This window comes from Ovis canadensis, chromosome 12, assembly GCF_042477335.2.
Source record: "Ovis canadensis isolate MfBH-ARS-UI-01 breed Bighorn chromosome 12, ARS-UI_OviCan_v2, whole genome shotgun sequence".
Taxonomy (NCBI): Eukaryota; Metazoa; Chordata; class Mammalia; order Artiodactyla; family Bovidae; genus Ovis; species Ovis canadensis.
In genome coordinates this window covers 89751686-89772900 of record NC_091256.1, presented here as the reverse complement: position 1 = coordinate 89772900, position 21215 = coordinate 89751686, and the positions used below count along the sequence as shown (strand labels likewise).

Genomic DNA, 21215 nt, shown 5'->3' with positions numbered 1-21215 from the left:
GGAAAATGTTACAGCGGCTGTTCATTAGCAACAATATGTAAACACTAAAAGCAGCACCACTTCAAAATCCTCGGTTGCTATTTCATATATGCACTTTCAGCCATATGTTTTGTGTGCATGTAGCTTAAAAATACGGAAAAGAAATGGATTCTTATCACAGTGACAAGATGCTAAATACTGATGTATAGAATTGACTTGGCGATGCTTAATGTTACTGACAATCACTTTTTTCCTTTTGGCTTAAAAAGGTTATTTAGTGTACCCTTAGAGAAGCCAGAAGAAAAGACAGCATTAAAATCGCTAACTTCAGGGTTAAGTAAGAAGTTCCCTTGTGATGGCAAAACACGAAGCAGCAATAATTGATCCTGAACACGAGAAACGCCAGCCACTCCTTGACCATTCTTGGTTTGGAAAATCGGAGGAAGAGGGCACTTTCTCTACTTTTTACATGGTAATTGCCTTTACCCAGGGTCAGCACTTAGCGCAAAATGAAACGTGAAATGAGGAGCATTTCTAAGAGCAGGAATGGAAGTGCTCTGAGAAAGAACGGCACAAACCCATTTGATTTCTGGAACTCGGAAGGACAAAATCAAATTAATTTGTGGGCTGAGTCTTGTTCTTCTAATGGAGCTCCCGTGGGGCCCGGGAGGGAGGGGGCTGGGAGGCAGGCTGTGATGAGGCTGTGAAAATGGGTACACTTCTTCCAAAGACCCGGGTCACAGGCTGGAAATGCTCAACGGAAATTCAAAAGATCACGAAGTCAAGCCCACTGAGGCTTGATTCTAGAAAGCCTTTTTCTCAGGAGCCATGCAGGAAGCAGGGGCCAGGCAGTGATGGTGGCTGATCCGATCTGCAAAAACTCTGAGACAGTGCTTGCCTTTAACTTGATTAGGAACACGTGATTTATCTATAATTCAGCAAATGATGTGGAAACAGCCTTTCACTTTCAAATATGCACTGCCGGGCTTTCACAGCACATAAACATTTATGGTTGGATGTAAAAGATCACGGTGCCTGAGTCCTGAGGCCTGCAGCAACCTTCAATATAAGCCTGGAACAGCCTCCCGGACTAATTGGGTCTCTGCATCCCTCCCATCCATTTCAATAACCCACAGAGAACAGAAAACGGAGTTCAAGAACCAGGAGGGACAGGCCAGAACCCGGTAAACCTGGAATCAGGTTCACTAGGCAGACTTTCTCTCCTCCCAGGTGTCCAGAAGGCCAGGTGTCTTTCTTCCCTCAAGGCTTTGCTCAAATCTCACCTTCTGAATAAGGCTCAGCCAACCTGTCCCGTTAACACTGCAAACCACGGGTCGCACAGCAGCACACCAGGGAAGGACGCCGATCCCCTTACACGGCAGTCCCCTTTTTTTCTTTTTACTCAATAGCACTTTGACTTTTCACATTTATTAGGATTATTGATTACTGTCAGCTCCTCCTGCTAAAGCGTTAAGCCCCTTTATCGTTTGAGTACTTTGCTGTTTTGGTCACTAATATATGCAAAGCCACAGGACAGTGACCGAGGGACCCTGCAGGATACTTGTGGACCAAACAAATACTCATTCATAAAGGAGCAGGAGCTCACGGCGACTTCCTATTTCCATCTTACTTTTCGATAATGACTGGCTAGGGGAGAGGGGGACGAACCGAGCGAGTAGGACTGACATGCACACACCCACCTGTGCAAAACGGATGGCTAATGGGAAGCAGCTGCAGAGCTCAGGGGGCTCAGCTCGGCGCCCGTGACGACCGAGAGGGGTGGGCCGGCCCCATGGCGGGGTGCGGGGGCACCTACGAGGGGGGTGGATACGCACACACAGCGGACTCACTTCCCTATACAGAAGAAGCTAACACAGGAGTGTAAAGCAGTTACACACCGATTAAAAAGAAGAAAAAAATAAAGGTGGAGTGGGGGGGGGGGTGGGAAACAGTGACCGACTCTTGAAAATGAACACTGCCTTTCTTTCTCGCTTGCCCTCAGGCCAAAGATACAGAAGATCGACATACTGTATCTGAATCACTCTCTTCCACCAACATGACTCCAAAATACCAAGATTTCATCATTTCCAAGTGTGTGTGTGTGTGTTTTTTTTTTTTTAATAGCTAACAAACAAGTGTGATAGATTCATGCAGAAGCTTGGGGAAGAAACCCAAGGTACCAACCATTAATCCTGACTCAGCAATTGTTTTCACCCTTCAAAGCACCACTGGCAACCCCAGCAGGCCGGCAGGGGTGGGCGGTCTGGGACAAGTTTCACTGTAACCATCCGAGCAGGAACTGGGCGCCCCGAGTCAGCGTCTCTAAATTATATGCAGCCAATATATACCCCTTTCAAAGTGAAAAAGAGCTTCTGACCTAGTTGAATCCCTGCCATCCTGCACATGCTTAATAAAAAGACACTTCTTTTTTCCTTCTGGCGTCTACACTCACTTGTTGCCCAGTAACCAGGAAGATGGAGCCCTCCTTTCCGTGAACCACTTGTCGGTAAATGTGGTCGAGAATTAAGAGCTCACTCCAGCAGTTCTGAAGCAGCTTCATTTGGTCATCCACCTGTAAAAGAAATGGAAAAAAAATGACTCTGTAACTCACTACTATTTTTTATTTTGCATGTTTTTTTTTCTCCCCCACAAGAGAACCTACCATATTAGCCTGGAAAACCACCAACGGTCACCAGATGAATTCACACCCTCCCTCCTGAAAGTCATTCTTTGCATTTGGACAAATACATTTCAGGTCACAGAGAAATACTTAAGCAAAGTATCTGTAATCAATGAGCTGCTAGGAAAAGGTACTCCATCAGATGGGTCTACTTGTCACGAGTACATCTATTAGCGTTTGCTCGTGGGAGGGACAGGCGCCTCAGATAGTCCTCAGCGGACCCCACTAGAATGACCCCGGATAGGGACTTCCCTGGCAGTCCAGCGGTTAAGACTCTGCCTTCCAATGCAGGCAAGTTGGGTTCCATCCCTGATCCAGAAACTAAGATCCATATGCCTTGGGGAGAAAGCCTGCACATCACAGTGAAGACCCAGCACAGCCAAAATAAGAATAAGATACGAAAGAAAAGAAGAAGAATGACTCCCATAGCCCAGGCTTGTATACCTGTCCAGAGGCTAATACACTGGGCCCAAGCTGAAACAGTATTTGGATATTAGCAAGTCAGGAATTGCCAGGTGGCTCAGTGGTAAAGAATCTGCTACAGGGCAGGTTTGATCCCTCGGCGGGGAAGATCCCCTAGAGAAGGGAATGGCAACCCACTCCAGGATTCTTGCCTGGAGAATTCCATGGACAGAGAAGCCTGCTGGGCCCCAGTCCCTGGGGCCTCAGAGAGTCGGCCACAAGTGAGTGGCCGAGCACACACATACACACTGGCAAGCTGCCAAACCGTGAGGATTTATATGAAAAGCAATCAGCACAACAGTTCAAGTGACTTTTGAATTTAGAGGCCCAGGGCCGTTGTCCTCAGTCTCAGCTAGTCCACATCACGCTAGACCTTGACTGGACCGATCACCAAGCCCAGTCTTGATGCTCACCTGCACTTGCTCTAAGATTTGGCCAATCCTCCCACAAACTACCTCCACTTCAGTTTCGGCATCTGAAACACGGGCCGAGAACAGCACCTCCCTCCCACGCCAGCAGCGGGGGGTGAAGTGCAGGGGGCTGAGTCACAGTGAGTGCTGCTGCAGCCACACGCCACCCCCCTCCCAGGGGACCGCGTTCTTCACACACCTATTCAGGCACAAGTCACATATCCACCGTCAGACGTGGAGGGCACACGGATCCATTGCCAGGGCTATTTGTAACAGCTTCTCTTCATTTTGCAACTGTGACCAGCCAAAGATCTGACTGGGCCTGAATGTCGATACATCATGCTTTTACATAGGTAACACCTGACACTCAGATGTGGTCTAACAGCTAAAATGGGAGGGGTGGAGGAATAAATGAGGAGTTTGGGATTAATATTACACACGACTACACAGAGGGGCTGGGCTTCCTTCGTAGCTCAGTTGGTAAAGAATCTGCCTGCAATGCAGGAGACCCGGGTTCGAAAGAACCCCTGGAGAAGAAAATGACAAGCCACTCCAGTATTCTTGCCTGGCTCCTCTGTCCGTGGAGTTGCAAGAGTCGGCCACGACTTAGCAACTAAACCACATACAGAATAAATAAGCAACAAGGATTTACTGCGCAACACAGAGAACGATATTCAATATCTTTAACAACCTATAATGGAAAATATCTGGAAAATATATCAGTGTATGCAGCTGTGTCAGTTTGCTATGCACCTGGAACTAAATACAACATTGAAAATCAACCACACTCAATTTTTTTTAAAAAGTGCTAGAATTTTCTAAACCTTTTTTTTTTTTCAAATTAATTTAACTCACTTTTAACAAACTCATTTTTAAGTGCGTATTCAATGAGATTTGGATAGTTGGGGGTTCTTAGGAAGTTTTCACTCACACATTAGCAGTGATACGAGCTTGCCGTTGTTCACTCTCTAAGTCTTGTCTGACTCTTTGCAATCGCACGGACTGCAGCACGCCAGGCCTCCCTGTCCTTCACAAACTCCCGGAGTTTGCACAAACTCATGTCCATTGAGCTGGTGATACCATCCAACCATTTCGTCCTCCTCTGTCGCCCTCTTCTCCTCCTGCCTTCAAAGCTTCCCAGCATTAGGGTCTTATCCGATGATATAAGCTTCAGTTCAGTTCAGTCGCTCAGGCGTGTCCGACTCTTTGCGACCCCATGAATCGCAGCACGCCAGGCCTCCCTGTCCATCACCAACTCCCGGAGTTCACCCAAACTCACGTCCATCGAGTCAGTGATGCCATCCAGCCATCTCATCCTCTGTCTTCCCCTTCTCCTCCTGCCCCCAATCCCTCCCAGCATCAGAGTCTTTTCCAATGAGTCAACTCTTCGCATGAGGTGGCCAAAGTACCGGAGCTTCAGCTTTAGCATCATTCCTTCCAAAGAACTGACTACTTCTGCGAGTCTAGGAAACGGTGAATGTGGTCAAGCCAGCCCTGAACTTAGACTAAATCAAGGATTCCGGGCACAACTGTGCGCTTTCCAGCTCCAAGCGCTTGGCCAAGCCACTTAGTTCTCTCACCCTTATCTTCTCACCTAAAAATACACGAGATAGCTCTTGTCACGAGGATGGAGTGAATAAAGTGTGAGACAGTACATTAATGAAGAAACAGTGTCAAACACGAGGCTCCCATCTGGAAGACCACACTGACCCTGTTTAGAAGGAAAAAGGCAGCTGCAGAGATTGAGGCTACTTTGTGATCAGGAAAACAGACCCAGAAACATCTCCATCAGAAATGATCTGAGCTAGTGAGTCAGCTCTGACCAAGAGGATTGCACTCCTTGAATAAACAGATGTGAAGAGCCACTTGCTGGTTGGGAGTAAGTGTCACGTCTGGGCTGTAATGGTGAACGAGGCAGAAGCAGGCCCCCACTTGTGGCAATGACTCCTCTGCGGGGAGAACGCTCAGCAACACTGGTGCGTGGGCTCGTGAGAGCAGAAGCTCAGACCCTGCTTCACAGGAAACCTTGGGCGCTCTGAGTACAGGTTGGGCTGGGACAGCAGCTGATGCAAACCCACCTGGCAGGTCTCTGAACACAGCTCGCACTAGAAGCCGTGGGATTGTCTTCACGTCCACCCCTGCCCACATCCAGAGGCAGGAAGGAGACAGACTGGCTTTGGAAATCTATTTCCTGGGTCCTCAGCTTCTTCGGACCTGGAGGAGGAAATGGCAACCCACTCCAGTATTCTTGCCTGGAAAATCCCGTGGACAGAGGAGCCTGCAGGGCTACAGTCCATGGGGCTGCAAAGAGTCAGAAACAACTGAGCAACTAAGCACAGCTTGCTTGGGAGCTGCAGCAACGAGTGAAGCTGAGCACGCTGATCTCTCATGCTGGTCCTCATCTTCGGCTTTGTACTTGGTGCCGTTCATGCCGTCATTTCTTCTGATTCCACCAAGTGCTGTGCTTGTTTACCTGTCTCCCTGCTTTTTAGCCGGGGGTGCCCAGAAGCAGCAGCTCTTGGGGGTCCCTGCGCCGCTTCGGCAGAAACGCTCGTGAGATAAACGGAGGAACACGTGACTGATGGAGGTACTTTCACTCCCGTAAGTGCCTGCCTGCGGCCTGTGTCCCTGGCACTTGACAACAGACAGAGCCACTACTCAGGGGCCCGTGGAGGGCAGGGCCCTCGAACACTCAGATGACCCCACACGCGGGCTGGCGGGTCTGGACCCACAGCTGGCGCTCGGTAAAGACTTCTTGACTAATTGTAATTTTAACACCCCTCTCAGGCAACTGATCCCTTGTTTTAAGGCTCTCTGAGGAGGCTTTCCAGGCTGACACCCCATTTCAGTATTTCCATAATTGATTATATGATATTTTACGTTACCTTGAAATTGGTGAGTATGCAGCTTCCCTGGGCTTTGCGTGTCCTAGTTTGTACACAGCTCTTTGAATGAAAGGACAAGGCAAATACGACGACCAACTCCTTCTTTATCTCCAGATAAGAGATGGTGGCAATTCCAAAGATAACTTCTCTTTAGAAAACAAGCTTACAGGTGATACAGTGGAGGGGGGGTGGGGTGGGAAGGAGAAGAACTGTCTCCTCCTTTCGAGTCAGTTCTCTGGGTATTCACGCTGTTAACGCTTTCGGGTGGACGAACGGACTATAACTTCCAGGACACATCAGAGCCTCTCCCTAGCTGGCAATGCCACTCCACACAATCCTGCGCTATCAGCTGTAATAAAAGGGAGGGCTTGTCTCAGAAGCCTGGCTGCTCCGCGGCCAACGACTCAGGCTGACATTATAGACGACCGTGTGAACAAGCGCAGGCCTCACGGGGTTGCCCGCACCCCTCCCCACAACCCAGGAGGTTAATCATTAGAAACCTGTGCTTTCTCATAAGCGCAGTGAGGCTGGCAAACAATTAGAAGAAGAAAAATGTGTGGATCTTTCTCAAGCCCACACGGAACTTATCAGAGCCTCTCTGATGCCCCCTCCCCCTTTATCTTCTCACCGTCTGGCCACAGAACTGTGAGTCCACGCTTCCTCCCCCAGGGGTCTTTATTTGAAAATCGGCGTCGTGAGTCGCTGCGGAGCAGCTTCAAGCAAGGCATTTTTAGGAAAACGTTCAACTGACGTGGGTCGGTAACTGAAAGTAGACGAAAACCCATTTCCCATTTCTGATCATTAAAGCTGGTGCGTACCAGGCCTCGTACTAGAGACTCGGGGGACAAACGGAGGTGACCAGGTCACACCCTGCCTTCAAGAAAGTCACACTGCAAGAAGCATGGGAAGGGTCCGTCTGTTATTACAGCCCCATGTGTACCAGACGCTGGGGCCGCTTCACCCTGCTTCCTTCTCTTTTAATTCAAACTCTTTATTTTGTACTGGGGCAGAGCCGCTTAACAATACTATGATAGCTTCAGGTGAGTTCCGAAGGGGCTCAGCCATGCACACACATGTATCCATTCTCCCCCAAACCCAACCCTGCTTCTTTCTTGGGGGGACTCCCAGGGGCTCGGGAAGCTTAGGAGAACAGTGTGTTTAAGCAGGTCTTAATGTTGTAGGATCATTTAATAGTATGCCTTCTGTTTTCTCAGTAGATTCTATTAAAACAACTCGGAACAAAATATTTAATAAGCAGTGTGATGAGTCTAAGGAACAAAATATTTAAGAAGTAGTGTGACGGTTCTAAAGATGACGCGTATACACCGCTATATTTAAAATGGATAACCAACCAACAAGGGCCTCCTGCAGGGCACAGGGAGCTCTGCCCAGTGTCAGGTGGCAGCCTGGATGGGAGGGGAGTCTGGGGAAGAACGGGTACATGTGTGTGGGCTTGAGTTGCTCTGCTGTCCACCTGAAACTCTCATAACACTGCTGTACGCCAATACAAAATAAAAAGTTAAAAAGTTCATTACGATGACTGCAACATGTCTTAACCTATTTTCTGCTATATAAGTCAATAATAAACCACTTATTATTTATATTGGGCTTCCCTGGTGGCTCAGCTGGTAAAGAATTCGCCTGCAGTGCGGGAGACCTGGGTTCGATCCCTGGGTTGGGAAGATCCCCTAGAGAAGGGAAAGGCTACCCACTCCAGTATTCTGGCCTGGAGAATTCTATGGACTGTATAGTCCATGGAGTCACGAAGAGTTGGACATGACTGAGCGACTTTCAATTATTATATATATTAAGTCAATAATAAACCACTTATTATCTTAAAAAAAAGATTTTTCAGAATCATTATTAATAACATCCAGCTATTATTTCTGGACAAAAGAAAAAAATCGCAGAAGGTGGACTTCCATTCGTGACAATGATGACATTTATAAAGAAATATTCAGAAGCAGGGAAAGGAAAATCAACCCCCCAACAAATCAGCACCAACTTAGCAACTCTTAATGAGAACCTGCTTTGGGCAAGACACACACACAACTACTCGACCCCTTTACTGTCTTTATAAAGAACACTGATGGTTCTCTGCAACCTCTATAATAAACTGCTACAAAGTCCAAGAAAAAATGATTTCACATTAACAATGATTAAACAGGCACTAACAACAATGTCCTACAAGAGCAGTAACAGCCAGTCAGGCTCCCCTGTCAATTGTTGCAAAACCCAACAGATTTATGAGCAGAAGTTCCTCCTCTCTCGGAGGACAACTGAAGTCACTCTCCGGTGTGCTTGCTGATCGAGTGGCCGCGGGCGCACAGCACAAGGGCTTACCTGGCGACACAGCCCCGGGCCTCAGCTCTTCTGCCCCTTTCTACGTTTCTCCAGCAAAGCAACGAAGGATTTTTTTCTCCCCTTGGGGTCGAAACTCTCTTCCCGGAGAGGGAAGCAGGAGGCAGGAGGGTTTGACCGCGGGGTATCTGCCTCTCGCTTCCACTCCCCTCAAGTCCCTTCCATGCAGGTCCCGACCAAGGCATGGAAATCAGGACCCAGGGGAGTCCCCGAGCTTCTCTGTCAAGTAATTCATCACATGAAAGGTGTTGGTCGGTGAGTCCTGTCCAACTCTCTGCAGCCCTGTGGACTGCAGCCTGCCAGGCTCTTCTCTTCGTGGAATTTTCCAGGCAAGAATCCTGGCACGGGGTTGCCATTTCCTTCTCCAGATCTTTCCAACCCAGGGATCAGACCTGGGTCTCCCGCATTGCAGACAGATTCCTTACTGTCTGAGCCACCTGGGAAGCCCTCAGTTCATCACATACACAGTCACTAGAACAGTCTATTGCAGTCAGGCTATTCCTTCAGACACAACTCTTCCACACTCCCTAGGTTCCCCTCCGAGGACCTCTCCCAAAGCAGACCTCCCTGACCAGGGCTTGGGGAATGGGCACCACTGACGAGTGTGCCCACTGGCCGTGCCATCCAGGAACTGAGGGGTCGAGTGGCTGCCCAACAGCTGGCAGCCTCGACCTCTGGGGACATGGGCCACCTCCACACGCTGGGGGGGAAGAGCTGGGAAACGAATGTGCAAGCTGTCAGCAGAGGAAGGAGGTAGAAGATTCAGCAGACCAGCCCTCGATCTACATCTCGAACGTCTCAATCCAGGGGCAGGAGATGCATCAGGGGCCCGAGGCCTCCAGAACCCTTAAGGGGACCACCCTGAGCCCCGGATCCAAGACGTGGCGCCTGCAGCCATCTCGAGCCAGCAGAACAGGCTCAGCAAATCCTCGGTTTGGAAATGAGGGATCCTGCGACTTCTGCTGCACGCTTTCCATCCAAACAAACAAACAAAATTCACTTCAAAGGCAGATGCTTCTGAAATTGCTTCATTTATCAAAAGTATTCAGGTTCCTGGTACACATTAATTCTCAGGAATGCTGAAGTCAATACTTTTTTTTTCTTTGTAATCTTTTTAAAAGATTACATTTTTAAAGACTTCATTGAATTTGTTACAATATTTCTTCTGTTCTATGCTTTGATTTTGGCCACAAGAGATGCCCGATCTTAGCACCCTAACCCAGGATTGAACCCACAGCGGCTGCACTGGACGGCGCAGTCTTAACCACTGGACTGCCAGGGAAAATTCTTTTACTGAAAGATGTGCTAACACCAGATACTCAGTGCCACCTTTTTATCTGTGTACGTACGAGGTAGTGAGTGAGAGACATATGTGAGGTTTGGAGGGAAAAGATGCATAATGTATGTGAGCGTGAAGTATCACTTGAGATCTATTCATCAACAGACAACATAATACAGTCTAGCCATTTCTTTCAAACAGAATGGTAACTCAACGGACAAGAGTCTGAGTGAACTCCAGGAGTTGGTGATGGACAGTTAGACCTGGAGAGCTGCAGTCCGTGGGGTCGCAAAGGGTCGGACACGACTGAGCCACTGAACTGAACTGAACGCATTTTTCGGCACCCCTGAAACTAACACAAAATTATAAATCAACTGTGTTGTTGTGCTCAGTCACGTCTGATTCTTTGCGACCCCCTGGACTGCAGCACGCCAGGCTCCTCTGTCCACGGGATTTTCCAGGCAAGAGTCCTGGAGCAGGTCGCCATTCCTTCTACCCAATATAAAATAAAGCAAAATAAACAAAAAAATAAAACGCAACAACCTTAAAGACTTCTGAAGCAGTTTCTAAGTGTAAAAGACGGACGAGGACAGAAATGAAAAAGTGAAGACTAAGGGAAAAGAGAGGGAGGAGAAGTCGAAGCCAAGGACAGCGTCGGTCCCCAAACCACAAGGGCTGTCCCGGGCAGGGAGGGGCCACAGTGGGGTCCTGTCACCCGAGCGGCACCCTGACTCGGACTGCGGACACACGCCACCCGGCACGGCTTCCCTAGTGCTGGGCTCCAGAGAGAAGTCTCGTGTGCGTCTTCACAGGAGGACTCTCGATGGCATGCAAGCCAGGCAAGGACAGCATCCCGGCCACAGACAGCACTGGGCTTCAGTCAGTGAAGCTGCCAGTAAAGCTGCTGGCGACGTCAAGGGGGAGCTGTGTCAATCTGATGCTAGAACATGACTTTCTGATGGCTTGACTTCCAAAGATAAACTGGGACACTCCGGAAAAGGAGGGAAAGTCAAAGTGAAAGTCGCTCAGTAGTGTCCGACTCTGCAACCCCATGGACTTTGTCCATGGAATTCTCCAGGCCGGAATACTGCAGTGGGTTAGCCTTCCCCATCTCCAGGGGATCTTCCCAAACCAGGGATGGAACCCAGGTCTCCCACAATGCAGGCAGATTCCTTACCAGCTGAGCCACAAGGGAAGCCCATTTATCGCCTGGTTCAGGACCATGTGACATTGTGAAGGGAACATTTGGGCTTTAAAGCTCAGAATCCTGGGTTCCTGCCTTGCTCCTGGGTTCCTTACCATGTAACTTTGGGCAAAGAATTCAGATTCCTTCAACCTCAACTGTTCTCACAAGCCACTGTTTTTGTTAAATGAGATGAAACACAAGTGTGCCCAGCTGGGCGGCTGGCACACTGCAGGCTAACAGTAGGTAAATCTCAATCTAACGAAATAAAGGAAGGCTAAATATAAGAGGTGTTAAATGAAGTACGAAGGAAAAGTTTCAGGTGATGGGAAATGTTGATGAATGAGAAATCTTTTAAAGCAGATTAATGTGAAGTATTTTCCAGTGCTTTCTGCTAGCAGGTATTGTTTCATTTATGACCACTGCCTGTTTCCTGTCTCGTTTAGAAGTCTCCTCTTGTACAATTAGGGTAACGTTTCTCACATGTCCGACCAGGCGGATGGTCCAGCCATGAGGACAAAGCCCTGTAAGCCTGGTTGGAAAGGCCGGAAGGCATCTGTGAATTCGACGGTCATTTTCAGGATAGGGCAACAAGATTAAGATTGTAATCTTCATTTCCCAGACACCGCCTTAGAGACAATAACGACACCAGCCGAGAATCCTGGGGAATCAGTGGCTCACTGTCTGGACAGCAGCGGTTTAGGCATAAGTGAGGGAAGGTTTTGGCTGCCCTGCGCCCCATGAAATGGACTCCCTGCTGCAGTTCTTGGGACACCAGGTGGGGAAGAAAGATGCAAGCTCTGTGACACCCTTCAGGTCTGGGGATGCAGCTTCCCCTCTGTAGACTGCGTTTCAAAGTCAGAAGGGAAAAAAAAAAGTTCTTAGAGTTAAAAAATGACCTTGGGTCCTTTTTTGGCTGGCTGCTTCAATCAGGCTTTTCGCCAAAGAAAGGAGGAAAGAACCCAAGTGGCCTAAATATCACTCACCAAAAATACAATTGAAATTAAGGCAGAGGCAAAGGAGAGGTCCCTGGGGACCATGATAGGAATTCACTGGGCACAAAGGCTGCTGGGAGAATCCCTCCACCCAGTTCCCCAGTGAGACAGGAGGATCTGCTCCCTTCCCATGATTGAGCTCCCCTCTTAAGGTGGCAGGGCTGAGGTATGTGAACCTGTGCCTTCAGAGGCGCCCAGAAATATGTCAGAGCGCTGGTAACCACTAAAGATAGCCCTCAAGAGTCTACGTCTGTAACTCTATTTCTGTTTTGTAGATAAGTTCATTTGCAGCCTTTCTTAAGATTCCTCCTACACTGCTGGTGGGAATGTAGATCGGTACAGCCACTATGGAGAATGGTACGGAGGGTCCTCAAAAAACTAAAAGTAGAGCTACCGTAGGGTCCTGCCACCCCAGTCCTGGACATATATCCACAGCAAAACATGGTCCAAAAGGGTACATGCACTCCAGCGTTATCTGCAGCACTGTTCACAACAGCCTGGACACGGAAGACACCTAAACTTCCGTCGACAGAGGGGTGGGGAGAGAAGACGTGGTGCGTGCATACAGCGAGCATTCAGCTCCACTGAACGCTACTGAGAAATTAAAGAGGATGAAATAATGTCACTTGCAGCAACGTGGATGGACCTAGAGATGGTCATGCTGAGTGAAGCAAGTCAGACAGGGAAGGAGAGACATCCCGACACTCCTTATATGTGGAATCTGAAAGGAACTTACTTGGAACACACAGACTCACAGACCTAAATGAAGTTATGGTTGCCAGAGGGAAGGAGCGGGGGTAGGGGGTAGGGATAGCTCAGGGAGTTTGGGATGGACATGGACACACTGCTGCATTTACACTGGACAACCAACGAGGTCCTACTGACTGGCACAGGGAATTCTGCTCAGCGCCATGTGGCAGCCTGGGTGGGAGGGGAGTTTTGGAGAGATTGATACAAATGTAGTGATGTGGCTGAGTTCCTTGCTGTTCCCCTGAAACTAACACAGCATTGTTAATCAGCTAGGCCCTCATACAAAATAAACAGTTAAAAACAAAACAAAACTCCAGGAGTCAAAGGGTGAGCCCCAAAGTGTGGGATGATTATTTTGAGGTAAATCACTTTTCCTTTGCTTAGTTAATGCTTACTTGACCAGCACCGAAAGGGCCCTTTAGTTCAAAGACTTCATTTTTACAGAGCAGGGAAACTCTGTCCAGGTGGGCTGCGGTTCATAGAAGCTGACTCGGGGGCCAGAAATGGGATGGGAACCCAGGCGTTCCGAATCCTAGCACAGCGCCCTGTGACTGAGCCTTCTTCATACAGGACTTAAAAGCGAGTCTTTTTCTCTAAAAGTTTTTATTATTTTTTAGAATATAAATTGCCTCAATTTATTTCCTGCAGGGAAATACACTAAAGGTAACATAATTTCTCTATTTCAGATGTAAAAAAAGGCTGATTTAAGAAGAAAAAAAAAGCCCTTTGGAAACATACAAAAACAGTCACCCAATGACAGAAGCCTGGAGTTTTTATCTGGACATAAAATCTAGACAGGAGTTCTTTCTTATTTCCATGGAAAGACTATGAAGGTAACGTGAATGGAAGGAGAGCTAAGGCCTGGCATTTCCTTAATCCCAAGGCGTGTCTGTCCTGTGCCCCCAGTGGAAATAAGGGTGTGGTTCTTCTGGGTGAAGTAGACCCAAGAGGAAAAAGGGGCCGAGGGGAAAAAAGAGCGTCCTCTCTTCACGTTTTCGAAAATCCACAAATTACGGTCTGACATCATCGACTCAACGGCCATGAAGTGGAGCAAACTCCAGGAGACAGTGGACAGGGGAGTCTGGCGCGCTGCGGTTAGGAGTCGGGCACGGGGGAGCGACCCAACCGTTACCCGTGTTTTCCTCTTCAGACACTCAGGCAAATAAGAACTTAATTTGACCCCTTTCCCCTAGCAGCCCCCATCTGACCTCAGAGGATGTGTCCCCTGGGTCAAGACAGAGTGAGTGGCCCCAGCCAGCTGTCTGTGGGGACCACCTTTCCGGGCTGTGTCCCCGGGGCAGCACCGGGGCTCACCTCCCTCCAACCTCTCAGCCTGCGCCTTTGCAGTGACGCACCGGCTTCCCAGTACCTCGGGGCCACCACTGAAAGGCCCGGTAGCCCCTGCGTGGTCCAGCCTCAGCCCCCAGAGGACCCGAAGGCAGGCTGAGTCACCACGAAACTCCGTCCTGCAGCTTGGTGGGGGAGGAGGGCCCAGGACTCCTCAACCCCCTGAAGGGCCCAGAGTAACCATGAAGGACATCAGCATCATTTAAACACTGTTTCCCAATGTCGGATCCGCACTGGTTTCGAACATTTTTTTAGTTAAAAGGGGAAGACATCCTACGAAGCTGCACAGTAATGGTATTTGGAATTAAATTCACAGAAGTGAGATTTTTAGCAGCAGCATCAAGAGCTCTCTGCACCTGTGTCAGGAGGGGGGCCCTACAACACGTTTCCCATTCCTCTGGCCTGTCTTAGCGATGTTGGCCACTGCTCACGAGTTATTAATAGAAAGCATAGGCCTTCCAGCTGTGACATGCAGGACTTTTCCCATTATGTCTTTATGACCAATTAGGACTTTTCCCTGCAAAAAAAATTTAACAAGTTTTCCTTGACTATGATTCAGAACCTAGAAGATACCGAACAATCCTAACTCACTCCTCGGCTAGAGGGCTCAGAAGCTTCACCGACACAGGACCCAGTCAGGCCACACGGTGGGCAGGCCCATCCCCATCCCAGCGCCCCGGGGCCCGACTCAGCCCTGTCTGAACTGCAGAAGGGACGGGACGATCAGATGGAGCACCCTGGGGTCTCCTCGCTCTTTCAACTGCTCAGAAGGAGCTCAAACACCAATAAACAAAGTGAAGCAAGTCAGCAGGAGAAAGACCAATACTGCTTATTTGCATGTATCTATGGAGTCTAGAGGGCTTCCCAGGTGACGCAGTAGTAAAGAATCCGCCTGCCAGTGCAGGAGACACAGAGATTCAGGTTCCACCCCTGGGGGGGGGGTGGGGGAAGATCCCCTGGAGGACGGCATGGCAACCCACTCCAGGATTCTTGCCTGGAGAATCCCATGGGCAGAGGAGCCTGGTGGGCGACAGTCCACAGAGTCGCAGAGTTGGACAGAACTGAAGCGGCTTAGCATGCATGCACTCCTGGAATCTAGAAAGCTGGTACTGATGAACCTTTCTACAGGCCAGCAATGGAGATGCAGACACAGAGAGGGAGGAGAAGCTGGGATGATCTGAGACACTGCCTGTGCTTACTCCAGTAATGGAAACTTATACATTACCATACGTAAAACAGAGAGCCCGTGGGAACCTGCCGTACGATGCAGGTAAAGGAGCCTGGCGGGCTACAGTCCATAGGGTCCCAAAGAGCTGGACAGGACTGACGCGACTTGGCTCACATGCACAGAGGGAACACGAAGCCAGCGCTGTGTGCCACCCTTGAGGGGAGGGACGGGGAAGGGGGTTTAAGAGAGAGGGGACCTGTGGGTGCCTGTGGCTGATTCGTGGTGATGTATGGCAGAAACCAACACGGTGCTGTAAAGTAATTAAAATAAAACATTAAAACACAGAGCAGAGTGTTCCTTCTGGTGACCGCCTGCCTTCACAAAGGTGGGGTTGGGAACGTGCCTTAGACGGGAATCTCACAGAAGCCTGAACAGGAGACTTGGCCTGTGAAGAAGCTTCAACACAAAAACCCGTTTCAAAGTGGTATTTCACAGACGTCCCTTTCAGAAATCCCTAGCCAAGAATGAGGTGTAATTTTCATGTTACAAAAATCTGACCCGTCTACTTGCCTCAGATATAGGCTTAACTCTCTTTCCCAAAGCAAAATTTGGCTAGAAAATGAGCAAAATGGAGTCTAGGAGAAGGTGACTGCTGCTTGCTGAGCTCGGCGCTGGGCTGGGGCGAGGAGGGGTTCACGGGTGACCGGGGAACTTCTCAGGGGGCTGTCACCCCGAGGATGGTGTAAGGGGGCCTGGGGGCGGGGCGAGTCTCTTGGAAACCAAGGCTGAGGCTTAGCAGAGTGCTGAGCGTGTTCCCGTCCAGCTTGAATCTGGAATCTACACTCAGAAGAAAAAGGAAATGTTTGCTACTGCACTTCTAGAATTCCCATGGCCCGTTACTTCCAGGAAGACGTACACAAAGGTCACATAAATGTTTTACGAGCTGGATCCACCAAGCCAGTGCTTCCTCAGTGCTCCAGCAATTAGAGGGCGACAGGAACACAGGGGTGGCAGTGACTTTTGACAAAAAGAAACACGATGGGGTGACTCCTGGGTCCTAATGACCATGCTGAGCAGGCATCATTTAATGAAGAAACGAGCTGTGTTTGTTCACATCCACATTATGATTGAAAGCAAACCATCTGTCTATATTCAAATGCATCTAATCTCTCCTTTGGGCTCACGTGATTTAGAGAGACTGCAGGAGAGAAACAACTCCTCACAGTAGAAAAGCAACCCATCTCTTACTTTTTTTTTTTTTTTTTTTCTGAGTAAATAAAAAACGAGTCCCCAGGCACCCAATGGAAAACCTAAAAACGAGGGTGTTCGCCCATCCACCTTTTGGCCTGCTAGGATCCTTAGCTCGGAAAGCTGGCCATCCACACAACCCGTGAGCTGATCAGTTCAAGGAGGGGCACGCCCACGAGCCCAGATCAATACGGTGAAGTATGGAGATGGATCTCGTCCCGGCCCGACTGCATTAACGAGCTCCTCTCCATGACCTTTGCCCGGTGGTGCAAATTAGACTCCACCACAAACCACATTCTTCAAGGGGGCCCTTCCGTCTTTGCCGGCTTTTAATCAAGCACACTGCAGGCAGACCTCAAAGATGACCGTGAGAAATTACGGTGCATCCTCTGCACAGACTAGGCCTTGAGGAATTCGTCCAGGTTGTCTGAGATTACGGACGAGACAGCGTACATGCATGCTTTCAAAGCATGTTCTCCTAAGAAGCACCCCTTTCTCCATTTTTTCACTGAAGCTCCTAGATGTCTAAGCAGGAAGCCCCCCTAGTGGCCTCACGTCATCCTCATTCTGGAGGTCAGGAGACGCAGCACCTGTGTGTCTCAAACGCCAAGGCACCCCTAGTTAGCAGGGCTCTTAAGACACAGGCTCTGATTCACCAGGCTCTGCAGCACGTCTAACAGGCTGACTGAGGCAGTGCTGATGGAATCACCACCTCTTGAATAAAAAGTTTTGCAGATTTCCAGGAAACAGACAACCCCCTCTCCAAGTGTGAATGCGTGTGCACACACAGCCTAACACACACACACTCACAAACCAACGTTTTGGGCCCACAAATACAGTATAAGGAAATATACCCGATGGCAAGGGGTGAGAGCTTTGCAGTCGGTCAGGGCTGATGCAAAGCCAGATTCCACCAGCGGCCCACAGAGGAGGGCTGGGCAAAGACTTAACTTCCTGAGCCTTCCAGCGTCCATCAAATTCCTTTTTTAAACAATTTTATTGGAGTATAGGTGATTTACAATGTTGTGTTAGCTTCAGACGTACAGCAAGGTGACTCAGTCACACACACACATATATTCATCCTTTATCAGATTCTTTTCTCACATGGGTTATCACAGAATACTGAGCAGAGTTCCCTGTGCTGCACAGTAGGTCCTTGTTGGTGATCCGTCTTACAAAAGTACTCTATGTATTTTATCCCAAGCTCCTGACTTACCCCTAGCCCCTCCCCAGCTCCCAACAGATTCTAATAAATGCTGACACTTTGAACTTGTGGTGGGAGTTCACCAAGCTAGCACATGCCTAGAATTTCGGGCAAGGCTTGGGCTCAGTAAATACTCGCCATGTTTAGAGGACACCATGGTGCGTCTTTCTACAAAAGTCAGGCACAGTCCTGCATCCTCAGATCAGTCGTTACCACCACCCAAGAGTTCAACCCAAAATGAAAACCAAAGCACCAAGTCCAAGCTTTCCTCTGGATGGGGTCCCTCCGCTCACTTTCTTCCCTGTCCTGGGGGCCACCAGACAGAAATTGTAGCTGATGCACAAACCCAGAGGATCTCGACCTCAGCAAGGGAGCATCGTGGTGCCCGGCCGCCCCTCACCAGGGGTCATGGTCCAGGTGAGTGGGCGTGTGCTGGGGAGGCTGGGGCTGACCACAGCAGGGGACTGCGTGCCCTGTGACTCCACAACAGCGACTTCACAAGCACTGCAGCTGGGAAGATTTCATTCCCTGGGGTCTCCACTGACTGGCTGATGCGGAAATTCTGGTTTGAGAAGTGCATTCAGCTGGCATCATGCTTTAGTTCCCTTGAGAGAGGACATACCCACAGGAGGGATACCCTAAACCGCCGGCTTACAAGTGCGGTCAGAAGGTCTTCCTGTTTGCGCTCGGATGAGACTCGCCCTTTGACCCTCTGCCTCTCAGGACTGTGCTGAGGCCCCAGGATGAGATGACATCACTCTCCTGCTAAGTGGCATGTGGGCTGGTGAATTCTTGTGCTTTAACCGTTTCTCAGTTCTAACTCCAAAGACATTAACATTGAGAGTTAAGACTCACATGAACTAAAGGTCTTGGAGTCCTCGGTCATTTTCAAGAGCACAAAGGGTCCTGTGATCAAAATGGTGGAGACCTTTGGGACCAGATGTCCCTGGGGGTGTTCGATGGTCAAGACCCAGTGCTTCTAACGCGAGAGGTTTGCATTCAATCCCTGGTCAGGGAGCTTCGATCCCACATACTGCATGTCACAGCCAAAAAAACATTTTTTTAAAAAAAGTTTGAGACCCCTGCTTTAAATCAGTATGGCATTTTCATATGAACATGGGTGAATTTCTGACAAATGAACCTTGCTACGCAGTGAGTTCAAAACTCTGCTCGGGTTTGTGGGAGGATCCTCCAGAGTGACAAAGCAGGGGTGCGGACAAGACGCAGAGACAGACATACAAGTAAGCGCGCCCGGGGAAAGAAGCGGAGAGCCTCACGGGCCCCAGAGCCTGGCACCCAGTTTCAGAGATCTCTGTGACTGCACTTACACTGGGCCCCGCAGTGGCTTTGAGTCTGGTGGTGGCGGTGTGGGAATATACAGACAGATCAGCTGAAAAAGAACAAGCGGGAAACCGCAGTTGCAGAGGACAGGGGGAAGCTAATTCCACCCCGAGCCACTGCGGAAGCTTCCTGGGTCTGGAGTTGAGCGCAGCGGCTTCTGATGAACGCAGTGAAGGGCTGCCCACGTGGGCCCAGCACAGCAGTGGCTGCGTGTGAGCAGTGCCATGTGTCTGGAGTCGGGGAGGGACGTGAACAGGCAGGGGTGATGAGATGCCTGCTGGGGAGCCGTAGCTTGTTCTGCACACGCCGTGGGCAGCTGAGAGCGGCGTTGATGAAACAACCCAGGAAACGAGCTGGAGGGGCTGTGACCCCAGGAAGCCTCTGGGCGCTGATGTCGGTGATGAGTCCGTGTGTCCGGAAACAGAGGAGTCTCGGGGAGAAGGTTTGTGGGCCGCATCTCCAAGGTCGCACAGTGTGACAGGGAGAGGAAAACACTGTTTTGGGGCGGGTCAAGGCAGGGGAGCCGGGGAGGGAACATCAGGAGTCGCTGCAGGGGAGCCTCAGGGGCGCAAGAGGGAGAGCAGGCACAGGCCGGAGGCAACACGGCCAAGGGCGCCGGAGGCTCTGAGACACATGAGTGTCTCCCTGCGGGGCGGGCCCAGGGTGCGGGGACCCTGATGGGAACGGAGGCTGGTTGGGAGATGGGCTTTGTTGAGAAGTGGAGCCTTGCAACTGCCTGGCGGGTGAGGGAACCTGGTGGAGGGAAAGCTGGAAAAACTGCCGGGCAATGAGACGTCTAACAAGGGTAAGAGAACGTGGGAGACAGGGCAGCGGAAAGACAGCTGAGAAGGGGCCCTCGGCTCCACAGCAGGAAGGGGGCACCGAGCTAAAGGCACGGCGGAGAGCTTCTGAGTGTGTGAGTGTGTGGATGGGCAGGTGTGTGCATCTATGGATAATACCTGTAGCTAAATCAGGGCAGGGAGGCCAGGGCTAAGAAAGAACTCACCTGCACAAGCCCTTGGACTTCTTCAGAAGCCGCAACCTGCCTGCCCTTCGCTTCTCTGTCCCCGGTTTTAACCCAGGTCAGGGTTGCAGACAAAAAAAGGGACTCACATGTGCTGAGACTTTCTTCTCCTCGGGGGACCTCTATTATTGCACTCGCCATATTGTAAAGCAATTATCTAAGGGTTTTGTTTTGTTTTTTTTTTTAATTTCTAAAAAAGTTTCCGGAACTCATTCTCTCCCCGCCCTCCTGCCCCTCCATTAATAACAGACATAATTATTCGGCATAAATCAGCCTGTCTGACGTGCTACAGTACGGGGGAGCACAGAGTGACCGAGCAGCTCAGGGGAGTGGGTCATCCTTGGCTCCTGCCAGCCTTTTCCCTCCCTCCAGCATTTGTCTCTTGACCGCGGAGCTGGACAGGCTGATGGCCTCACAGCTTCCCTCCCCTCCCTCCATCCTTCTGAGGACCAGAGACAGCAGGCCTTCCATCAGACCCAAGAGATGCAGAGAGAGCCATCCAGACGCGAGAGAATTGTCTTGTAAAGGTCTGGGCAACTAAAGAAGAGATACGAAATGCATACAAATAAACACGCCTTCTGGTTGCCGGACTACACCAGGGATCTCTCTACTGCAGAGCCCTGGAGATGTAGTTCTTGCTGGGGAACAGCCTTCTCTCCTCTCCCCTACTCCAGACTACACTGGTCCTCTCCCCCCACCTCCCAAATAGCACTGGTCCTCACACCTTACACTCACTCATGTGCTCTCCCGTCTGAGGATGGAGACCATTCCATCTCCATGCATCCGGGTTCTTGCACAGTGTGCTGTGCAAATATGATCTCACTTTATTTAAAATTACCACATCAACAGTACACAATGCCTCTTTCACAGACAAGGACACTAAAGTTAAGTTCCTTTCC

At 49.9% G+C, this 21215-nt stretch overlaps 1 protein-coding gene across 8 annotated transcripts in view; it reads right to left on the bottom strand.

Annotated features, from left to right (window-relative positions):
• The window catches only part of NR5A2 (nuclear receptor subfamily 5 group A member 2), a 128129-nt gene that overhangs the window by 48749 nt on the left and 58165 nt on the right, over window positions 1-21215 (bottom strand). For all 8 annotated transcript variants that reach the window (XM_069544345.1, XM_069544350.1, XM_069544353.1 and 5 more), the window contains one exon: window positions 2432-2551. In XM_069544345.1, coding sequence (XP_069400446.1) covers window positions 2432-2551 — 120 coding nt within the window. The remainder of the gene's footprint in view (window positions 1-2431; window positions 2552-21215) is intronic.